This window comes from Antennarius striatus, chromosome 6 (assembly GCF_040054535.1).
Source record: "Antennarius striatus isolate MH-2024 chromosome 6, ASM4005453v1, whole genome shotgun sequence".
NCBI lineage: Eukaryota > Metazoa > Chordata > Actinopteri > Lophiiformes > Antennariidae > Antennarius > Antennarius striatus.
The window spans coordinates 16,105,016-16,116,648 of record NC_090781.1 but is presented as its reverse complement, the minus strand read 5'-3'; the positions used below and the strand labels follow the sequence as shown (position 1 = coordinate 16,116,648).

General features: G+C 39.3%; 1 protein-coding gene across 4 annotated transcripts; it reads right to left on the bottom strand.

The window, feature by feature from the left end:
• Positions 1-2,294: 2,294 nt before the first annotated feature.
• On the bottom strand, positions 2,295-11,070 carry spartb (spartin b). Of its 4 annotated transcripts, XM_068317136.1 has the most exons (9): positions 10,955-11,070; positions 9,604-10,421; positions 6,519-6,728; positions 5,579-5,720; positions 5,027-5,221; positions 4,780-4,938; positions 4,591-4,681; positions 4,405-4,451; positions 2,295-3,785 (listed from the first exon to the last, which is right to left on the bottom strand). In XM_068317136.1, the coding sequence occupies exons 2-9, from the start codon at positions 10,414-10,416 to the stop codon at positions 3,679-3,681; spliced, it is 1,764 nt and encodes a 587-aa protein (XP_068173237.1). In that variant the 5' UTR covers positions 10,417-10,421; positions 10,955-11,070; the 3' UTR covers positions 2,295-3,678. The 4 variants fall into 4 exon arrangements, with proteins under 4 accessions (XP_068173237.1, XP_068173235.1, XP_068173236.1 ...); XM_068317134.1 differs by lacking the exon at positions 4,405-4,451; XM_068317135.1 differs by lacking the exon at positions 4,405-4,451 and having other exon boundaries at positions 6,531-6,728.
• Between the last annotated feature and the right edge of the window lie 563 nt (positions 11,071-11,633).

Sequence of the window (11,633 nt, the reverse complement as noted above, 5' to 3'; positions counted from 1 at the left end):
AGAAAAAAACACTTTCATTCAAGTTTTCTTATAACAGCTGTGCCCCCAATTTATCTGATATCAGGTCATAATCCTGAGTATGAATGCAATTATTTGGATTTCTATCAAAATCATTACAGCAAACTTTTCATTCTTTGTTGCTAGAGGACATACCAAACTTTTATGACAATCTGCATTTTGGATTTGTTCAATCTGATGCAAACACTTCCGCCATTATTGGACTTTTAACTAAGTGGCCAACTGATGAAGTTATTTTCTTATCATCAAAGTTTGGAGGGCTACTTTCAAGGAGTCATGATCAGGTTGTCCAGCTCAAAGATCACCCTTCCATCTGTGTTGGATTTCATTTCCCCCCAACTTTTATATTTATTAAACACTAAAGAATTAGTGGGAAAATTAATTTTCTTTGTCATTTGTTGTTTGTTTGTCTGTCCCTCCATGGAATGTCAAGATGATAAGTGCTTATTAATATTTTCTCATTAAAAATAAGCACATACAAGTTGTCAGTGAGTACTTGATGTAGCCTAGGTTGCTACTTCTGTCTGCTTACAGTATTTCTGATGAGTGAAAACCCTTTATATCATGTAACTTTTATGTAACACCTGACCATAAAAATCAAGGGGGCAAGGGCGGATTGTGTCATAATCCGAACAACATGTGTTGTTGGACTTTTTTTTTTTAGTAAAATATCCATAAAAGGACAGAATCAATTAGTATTACTTAAACCATAACATTCAAATCAAGTGTGTTTCCTTGTACAGACAGAAACCTGCAAGATCTCTGAGAAGAAAATTGAGCTCTTCCTCTCTGTTCTTACTAGCAGGGAACATTATTTGACTTTGGAATTGAGATTTTATTGCAGATTTGAACTAGAATTTGTTGCAGTTCTTGTTTTCTTTTGAGTCAAGTCATCATGCTGTAACACTTTTTGTGTTACAGTCCTAATTTGGAGAGATTTTGCTGATAGTTGGTTTCCATTATTTAATGTCTCATAGTGCACAAGAAAGTAAAACATGAAGAGAACGTGATGGATTCAGGATCACCATAGGAATCATAAAAAGAAACTTTACAAATGGTGAAAATTATCATACAAACTAATTAGTTAATAAAACTTATGGAATATTTATTTATTTATCTTTTTATTGCAATTATCAAGTAGTAAATAGGGTTTAGTGGAGCACTCATACAACAAAGAAATTATATAGACCAAGCCAGCTGTCAGGAAATCCACTGTGTGTATACTTATGTAGAGAACTTCAATTACTGTATTTGTTTTCTGTTCACGCACTTGTAGAGATTGTGTGAAGTAAAATCATTGTTTTATCAGTGTGGAAGTCCTTTCCACACTGAGTTTCATAAGATAGTATCCAAGTTCAGACAATGTGACAATATAAAACCTAGAAACTCTCACAAGCAAAGCAGCTTATGATTTGTAAAAAAAAAAAAAAGGCCCTGTGATAGTTGATAAAATACTTATGAAAGTTGATGGCCTAACCACATTACAAGTCCCGTCAATACCATTGGACTATTTGTCTATTCCCTCAGATAAATACTGCCTCATGTCAGGAAAAAAATTCTGTCAGGGGAGAAAGGTCAAAACTCCAGCACCACTTGTGGAATCAAGAACAGCTTTATTGTGAAAGTATGAATTGTAGGTATTCAATACAACCAACAGATTAGTCAGCTCATGACCACAAAGTTTGATCTAGATGTTGGCTGAATGTTTGTGTTGTGTTCCAGTAAAATTTTTCTTCATGATTAATAGTGAGAATCAGGCCTGATGTTTTAACTGTTTCTGAGTTAAATCTGTAAGAGTCCTGTTCTATAGACTTTCCTATTAAACTCTTCACAGTGAACTCATATCTTTTTCAACAGTTCCATCTTCTTAGACCAAATGTGATGAAAACTCCATGGTTTCCAATAAAAATATCAAATCAATCTTTTCATCAAAAAACCTTTCCTTTTTTGTGAAAAGGTTCCCTAATGTGAGCATGAACTTTAACTATTTTCATATTCTACCTTTTTTTAAGTTTTAGTTTTTTTATATGGACACGCTATATCATGTTTGGTTTTATTTTATGGACACAAGGGGGAAAAATGCTTTAACTTAGCATTTTATGGGAAACCTAGCTAAATAAGAAGGTACCATCTCTCTCTGTGGGACAGTGAAACAAAATTTCCTAATCAGATTATTTTGTCCATTCCTGACACGCCCAATCTGTCAGGATTCTGTGATTTTTGTTTTGTTTTGTGTGTGTGTGTTGCAAAAAAAAACAAAACAACCAACTGCAAGTTAATGTTTTTATTCTGCAAAAGGAATGTCAGATTTAATGAAACACTCAAACTCATTTTTATTTAAGCGACACCTCTTCCTTACCCCACACACACAAAGAAATCAATTAAAAACATGAACTGAAATCTCTCCATTATTTGTGGAAATTAGGATTTAATATTTTAGTTTTTCAAAGATTTTACACAACACATTGCCACTAGGAAACCGTTTCGATAGCCGCAAAAATATGTTAAAGAAAATGTTTAATTTAATTCTGTTAGATTTCAAACCCCTAAACATACATTTATTTTTCTTTACGATTCCAATATAAAGTGTGAGGAAGGAGTATCAATGCTAGTGTCAGATTAGACAAGCAACGTACTTCAAAATTCGTATTTCATTGAATATTTTGTCCGAAAGCCAAGGTGATAAAAACTGAAATAGGAAATGATCAATTTGAAGTTTTCTTCAAAAAGTTCAAACTGAAATGCAAAAGACAGCAGTGGAACATGTTAGTAACCCTCATTACTGCATGAAGGTCTAAAAAAATAAATAATACATTTCAGTCTATTTTACAGAACATTCAATTTTTGCATATCATCTGATATTTGCAGGCACAGTCAGCAGCCATGAAGACTTGTTTCAAGCACCGCAGGGAAAACCACAGCAGAACAGATGTTTTTTTGTCTGAAAAAAAACTGACAGCTGCAATTAACAGTTACTTGACTGGTTATTTTCACTGTCAAATATCTATTATTTTTACAGTAAATTGAATTGCTTTGACCATAAAATGTCACAGAATTACAGAACAATTTCCAAGAACCCATTCGGTAAAGAGCCAAATCACTCCATAAATAAATAAATTGTTGGAGAGTCGCTCTAACAAAACACAGATACATGTCTTTATATCTAAGCATTCAATTGCTTTTACCCAATCAGGGATAAAGTGTCACACACATCATTTCAAGACGGCCAATGATTCCCTCAATAAGTGAACAAAGTGAAGTTTTCTTAGTTGTAGAGAGATCAGAGTTTCTTCCAGGTTAAAGGATGAAGTCTGAATGTTAGCAAGAGCATCAATTTGACTGTTTATATTGTTGCTGCTATTAATTTAATGCATACACATATATTTTGAATAAAGATTAAGGTGCTGAACAGCAGTATCAAACAAAATGACACAAATTTAACATCAGTTATCTTGTAAAGATAAATTATTTATAAATAATTTATAGTAAATATAGATTTGATAGAAGAATACAAAGTTTTAAGGCAATTCTGCAGGAGTAAGTTAATAGGGCACATCACTGTCAGCTATTTGTCTGACTTTTCCACTTTTTTGTTGTCTGGATTTTCCTGAAGTTTGTAGTCTTCAAGGATGGCCTGTGCCGTGTGTTTTCCAGTCCTTTTCACCACAGCTTTAATCCCCAGGTTGTCGACATTGAAGGCAGTGAGACCAACATTGATGGCAGAGTTGACAGCGTGGTCTGTGGCTTGTCCTGCTGCTGCCCCGTACCTTCATCAAAGTCATATTGGATGATTGTTGACAGGAGGAGGTGAGAAACAGGTTGAAGACGGAGTTGATTAATATGCAGTAGGAGGGTTGTAATGATTTCATGCTGCATTTAAATAGTAAGATGAATTACAGCCAATCACATGCACAACATATCCACCACGACATTTCTGATGGCAAGAATGATGAATGGAATCGTTTTTCCACTAAACATAAAGTCATGATGAAACTTTTCTCACACCGTTTACTTCAGTGGAATCAAGACACTAATTATAAAGTTGCTCAGTTTGACTAATCCAGTTAATCACTTATCTATAAGTCATCAAAATGCTTCGCTTCAGCAAGGAAGAAAACTATTTTGACCTTATCTTAAAATCAATCAGGACAGAAACTAATCATTGCTCATTGTGAATTTTCCATCAGAAATGTTTGAGAAATCCGTGAAAAGCAGGACCTTCGTATGAATTACAGCCAGCCAAAGAGGGGAAGAGTCAACTGGACCAGAGACGAAGAGTTTAAGAACTTCCTTGAAGAGCCAAATCATTCCAGACAGAGAGGCTCATATCATGCTTGTGATTAGTGGTGCTAGAATCAATATCTGTGTATAATTAAGAAGAATTACATTTCTCCTCATTAGGTGTGTCACGGGTGTTTTGTAGACCCCTAAATCTGCAAAGCAAATTGAGTAAGCAAAGGCTTGAGTTTAAATGTGTAAAGCAACCGTCTAAGAAGCAGTGGTGAGCAAACACCTGGTTTTCCTGATATTGAAGCAAAGTTCAGAACATCTATGACACAAGGGAGGACTCACTTATGTTTCACAGTTGTCACCGTCTCTGCTGCGACACTCGTAGTAATATCTTTTGCTGCTACTTCCAAACCAGTCCACATGGTGGCAAAGCCTGAACAGAAGCAACAAACACAACAACTTTACATTTCAGGACTCATTAAATTCTTCTTATGAATATAAACTTGAATGAATAGGAAACACTCTCTCTACCTTGCACTCCACTGGCAGCCACCACCATGGCTCCGTCTATGTTTGAACGCCCGTCTTTATCTTTCCTCATAGATTCCGGGATGAGTTTGCCTCCGTGTTTTTTCACATGTGGGGCCAACTCTCGACCCACACAGCCAGCGATGGCACACACCCCATCCACTGCAGTAACACAGAAATCACAGTCAGAAGCCCACTGCCAAGTACCACACAAGGCCAATGTTACACTGAATGGGTGTAACTTAGTCACCTAGAAACTGGCTGACTTTAACAGCGCCCCCTGTCGCTTGCTTGGCGACATGGAGGCCTTTGGTGACAGTGGGGCTGACGTGAGTGGGTTTGTCCTCTGGGGTGATGTGTTCTCGCAGCTTAGATGCCCCTTTGTGAATGGCTTTCCCTGTGAACTCCGCTCCTTTCACAAGGCCCCAGCTAAGCCAGGATGCACCTGAAAGGACAGATCACACAAGGATTGACACCTCTGGTCTTTAACTCATTGGTTGCCAGCACTTTGTAGCAACTGATCTCCCTCGGGGGACTTTATCTGACAATCTGGACATTTATTGCTGGTTTTTTTTAATCTGTTCTTCACCGATAGCAAAATGCTTCACTAGGTGGGTAAGCTCTGACATACGCAAACTTTGTTGTATCATAAGCTGCCACAACTTCTCCATCTTTTTCTGATTCGCCATTCTCTGTCCCATAACTGGATCAGTCTTTAGACACCAATGACAACCAGTGAGTTAATGATTAACTCCCAACAATGGAAGCATATTTTCAGAAAGAAGATGCAGCGTGGCCTCACCTGTAAGGATCCCATTTGCCACCTTTTCACTCCACTCAGGCAGAGGCTTATCCTCCTCCGTTTCCTCGGCCTCAGCGTCCTCAGCTAAAGGGATGGACACCTTCTGGCTGAGATTAACCGTTTCTGCAGCTTCATCTGGAGCCTGATCAAAAAGCCACATAGGTTAGCTACTTTAGGAAAACACAAGCTGAAAAAGAGGTCCAGTTGCAACACAAAATGTTTGGTCGACTTTCACCCTACTTTGTGCGAACTATACACATCTTTGTTCAGAGGTTTGTCCTCAAGTAAGCCTTTGGTTTACACAATAGCTCCTCTTATAAATCGATGCTTCTTGCTACAAGTTGTGTCTTTAAGCCACAGAGACGCTATTTTAAAAATGAGTTCAGTCAGAAAACAGTCTTTGTTGTAAAAACCTTCACTACTCAAAGTCACCCAAAAAGGAAACTCACAAAAAGAACCTACTAGCTGATGAGGAATTACATCCATCAGCGAAGACAACTGGGCTGACTGCACACGTTAACAGCAGCCTTGTTTGCCATCGATCTCAGAAAATGTTTCTACCTTCATCATAAATGACCCGCCACTTGTCTTTCAGCTGAAGCACTGAGGTTGTTCCAGCTACTGCAGATAAGAGCATTACGTCTGATTAATTCTCCAAACGTGCCTGCTTCAAATCTCCAAAATGCTGAGGCAGGCATAACTTGGAGAAGAGTACGAGCTCTTAGCAAAAGTTTCTTCTTAGGGTAAACCAAGATATGTTTGAAAAAGTACTCAAACTAATATACCTACAGGAAGTAAAATATAGTCAGTGGTAAAATAGATTTAATATCTACAGTGTTTTCTGTACTTACAGAATAAAAGATTTTTCTAATAGACAATCATAAGTTACTCCCCAACGTCTCTCAAAACACGTGTCGTACTGCTCTAGATGTGAACGCACATCAACACCAACCTGAACCCTGAGGTCTGTCATCTGGGACAGGAGGTCCTGGAACAACTCTCTGTCTGCAGCAGGCAGCTCAGACGATAACACCACCCCCACATAGTAGCCTGGACCTGGTGCCATCATGTCAGGAAACATGAACACACCAGTGTTACACAGCAACACTGGAGAGTCCATTGCCATGAGAGGGTAAAGCCAGTCACACACCTGCCGGGAAGAAAGCAGTTTAGTCTTCAACATTCTATCAGTTATTTTCAAAATAGACTTGAGTTATTAAACTGAAACAAGACAACAATCAAAAATATTGAAAAAAGACGAGGCATATTGGCCACAGAATTAATAAAGAGGTGTAATCTAAGTGATTTAAAGATGTCCATGATTAATTAGCCTCACATGGTCAATCATGTTTTTCCAGACCTGGAATGCCCTTTCACCTTTGGACTAGAACCGACTCAGATGGAGGAAAGCCAGAATGAGTGCTGGCTAATGAGCCGAGGTTACTGAGGTCAGTAAAATCTAGACTATGTTGTCTGTTAGCAAGTGAAGGGGAATTGATAAGATCTTTTTTTCCATTTTTTACAATACAGTGATACCTCTAATTACGAATGTCTCTACTTACGAAATTTTCTACTTACGAAACTTCTCAGCAGGAAAATATTGCCTCTAGTTATGAAAGAAATTTCGACTTCGGAAAGGTAAAAATACAGTATGGGCTGATACTCGCAGCTCCCACGGGTTCCTGAACGCAACATTCTCATAGCTGCTCTGCAATTCGCTATTACCTAGTATTTTCCTTGCATCCCATTGGCTAAGAGGGACCTCTGTGTGGAGTTAGATCGGTGTTTATGCAGGGTCCTCGTCATTCGGTGTCCTGATAGTTTTGTGCAAATATATTAACTTTTTGAGTATTCACTAAGGACCCCAAGAAAGTGACGGCGAAAAGAGGAAAAGAAAAGACGAAGAAAAGAGGTTTTTTTGTCCGTACAAACAAAGCAAGAGATAATAGAAAAGCATGGAAAAGGGATGCTTTTGGTTGATATCGCCGAAGAATATGGCCGTAATGCATCTACAATCGCCAACTACAAAAGGAAATTTAAGGAGTTTAAAACATCGCGTGGGTGGTTGGACTGGAATTCACTCTGTTGTACGGCATGGTGAAGCAGAAGCACAACCAAAGAGGGTAAAAAACAATGAGGACAGCAGTTAAAAGGTTAATAACCATCATTTTTATTCTTTGCTCTATTCTTTGTTTTTTACGTTATGCACAACTCTCATTTATTGCGTAATAATCTAAATCGTAACATGTATTTGTTACATGTTTTGAGGCATTTTTATGCTTTATAAAACATTTGTCAGAATTTTTGGGGGCTTGGAACGGATTAGGGCATTTGAATGGAAAACACGTGTACTTCAAAATTTTCTACTTACGTAATTTCTTCAGGAACCAATTGATTTCGTAAGTTGAGGTACCACTGTACAATAATTCATAAAGATCCGACTGGGAGGATGACCGGACAATGATCTGACTGTAGCGATGTAAAGGCATGGATGAAATAAGGACTGACAGCCGGAAAATGTGACAACAATAAATAGACAAACATGCTGTTACCAGGATGAGCTTTCCAATAAGCTTCTGGAAAAATGCACAGACACAGAAGACTCAATGAAGGAGGTCAACAGTAAAAGGGAAGAGATCTGGCTGAAGAACAAGTTTCCATATATAGCCTCATAAGGAGAAAACACACGATGACGCTGATTAATGGAACACAGTGATCTGTGTAACAGAACACAATCTACTGCACTGTCTCCTGATGGTCACATGTTCAACAGGATCACAGGGCATAACAGCATTAGCAGGGTTTAGATAATTGCCCGCGCTCAATGAGAACCATTGACATCTACTAAAAAAATAAATCCAGAAAAAACCCCTGGGAAATTTCCTGATGAGGAGTCAAATATCATCCAGTGCTCTAGTGTGCGTGTGACACAGTAAAAAACTGCAAACACACAACACAAAGCTGCTTAGAGACAGAAGCGGTTGGATAAATTACATTTAAGTAATGATTTTCTTTTTGTAATACTGTATTGTATAATCAAGAACCTCAGCAGTGATGGTCTGACCCTAGCAGCGAAGAAAAAGACATAATATCTAAATAGGAGCTCATTCAACACATGCACACTTCACAATAGTTCTAAACTATCACACAGATAATTAGAAAACATCAACTGCCAGCCAAACATTTGTGAGGATTTTTCTGCATGAGAAATTATGAAGCAGACTCTGGTCCAGCTGGCAGAAAATTAAGGTATTAAAAAAAGTCTTGTGTTCATCTTATCACTGCCAACTAGATTTTTTAAGCAGGATCTCTGCAGTCTGGTAATAAATTACAAGACAACCCAGCTGGATGACGGACGTCGAAACCATAATTCATGCTACCGACAAAATCCTGAACTCTGGTCAGGCCTGACAGACAGGAAGACAGTCCTTCACAGGCAAAGGAAAGTGATCCTAATCAGCTTTGGTTAAGGATGTGGTGAATGTATTGTTAAAATAGATAAGTCATCAATGATATCCATCATCACAGTTTTTAGCTACTACGTCCACTGTTGAACAACTAATCATCCTGATATCGGGTGAATTTCCCAGGAAGATGACATCCTGCACAGAAACTGATCAGGACTTTTGGAATCGAGTGAAGAAAGCTCACATGATCACTTGTGGAGTGTTGACAGAGATTATTAGCAAGCCTATCTCCTCCTGGTAATGACTCAGATTCATCAAGGCCGCGATGAAATGAGAACACATCTTGGGAAATCAGGTTAAAGGGCAAATGACAGCCTATGATTGTACTTGCTTCAGACAAGCTTTATAGCAGAACATGTAAACTTGGTTCCCCCCATTTGCTCATTTCTGATGTTCTATTACACAGTGTGTGACATCCATGAACAAAACAGTTAAATGTTTGCGCATTGTGTTAGCGTTGAGTGACATTACAATAGAAATAAATTATTCCCCATCCAGGACCCATTGATTCAACTTACTGAGTTATAATGACTCAGGTAAATGTCCATTTTAGCATACCTGCAAGAATGCTGGTGGTCGGTTGGGTGTTCTGTCAGAGTGATCGCTTGTAAACTTCACCAGCCGCAAGTAGCCCGGGTATGACGGAGCACTCACTTGCCCCTTGGGTGCAACAAAGAATATCTGCACACCGTAAGGGATATACAGCAGCTCCTCTCCCTCTTCATCCATATGAGTGGAAGGTGGTGAGTTAGATGTATTACTGTAGAATTCTTCCCCCACCAGTGACATTTCTCCTGTCTCCGTTCCATAGGAGATGGACAGATGGCCATCAGCTGCCTGTGGAGAGTAAGCTGGAGGCTGTTCAGCTGGAGCCGCAGGCCGTCTGGTAGGTGAGAGACTGCCGCCTCCTACAGCTCCTGCCACCCGGCCATTAGCAGGGAGCATGTTTGGAGGAGATGGCCTCTCTGGCTTGGTTTTGGCTTCCAGTGTTGGGTAGAGACCTTTATCAGGTGTGTCTTCACCAAAAGGGCCAGACATACTCCCAGTGAGTGCAGGTGCAGCATCAAGGTCAGAGCTGGTCTCTAGCATGGCCAGGCGTGTGGTGATGTTGTTCAGTGTTTCTTGCATCTTCTGCTGCATCTGTCTGGCTGATTCCCACGAACTGCCCCCACACTCTTGGCCCTGTGAAGGCACACTGATGGCCCTGAGAAGGTGCTGCCGTCCTTGCTTGTAGAGCTCCAACGCCTGCGTCTTGTCTCCAGCCTCATCTGCTGTGAGCCCTTTGTTGATGCACACAAAGGCACTCTCATAGCCATCTTTGATCACCTGAAGTCTGGCATTGTCAAATGCATCTTGTTTAGCTTTATCCATCCCCTCTGATAAAACAAACAAACAAACAAAAACAAACAAACAAAAGCACAGTCAAAATTAGCTGTCTTATCATTGATGGCCTAGCACACCAATAATAAACACAGCACCTGAATGCTGGTGACACACCTCTCAAAGCTTTAGCTTTAGAACTAAAATATATGACACTGTGTCAGAGCTAAACTCGACTTATCCACTAAGCAAATGTGTTATTAAACCGAACACTGTTTTTGACCAATAAGTAAGATACTCTACGTGTGCTGGTTCCAGTTACCTTAAAAAAGTCGCTAAATCAATAATAATGCGCTACTTATTAATAGAGTTGACCTCATCTCACGCCTGTGTTCACGCTGTAGCTGTCACGACATGTGACGTAAACACAACACAGAGAAGGTAACGTCAAGAGTTAGCTGGTTAGCATTAGCATCGTCCTATGCTAACGGTAGCCTCCATTACCCCAGTGAGCGAAAAAACCCAATGGCCAGTTTGACAAGGCGCTCAGCTCGCAGCTAACGCTACGTGAGCACCGGGGTTAACTTACCGAAACGCCTTCAACTATTTCAGCCTTCGTTTTTCCCCGTGACAAGTGGCAGAGTCGAGAGGTGATGTTACACTGACAGCTATAACAGGAAGCTGTAAATACCGTAACGGACGGAGTCTACTCAACACAATAAAGTGACGTGCTTGCTACAACATGAAACATACATCCTGTCGACATACACTTATATTGAAATTATTTTGACAGGAAGTTACTGTATGCTAATATTGTATATTGAGAGCAACTTGACCAATTTTACTACATTGCAGTTCGACACTTTACCCACTGGGAGGCAGTAGATACACACCTTACACAGCAGATGAGACTCCTAGTAGATGTGTCTGATGAATTAAAACAAGAGATTTTAATGCTCTCCAGTAGCCAAAATAAGAGCTGCAATTAATTTAAATGAGTAAAACTTCCATCAATTAACGAACTAAATAAACACTTCCGAGTAAAAGCTTTGAAACTGTACTGATCGTCAGTATTCAGAAGCAACAAAAACACGTTCTCAAGAGTTCACAAAGAATACGTTTTAAGTAATGGGAAGTAGATATCAATAGATAATATTAATTGACGCACTTTGTCATGCATAGTACGGTAATACCGTTGGATAATTGCAGCACTAAGCAACAAAGGGGGACCTGAATATCCACTTCCGATAAGTACTTTCAAAATATAT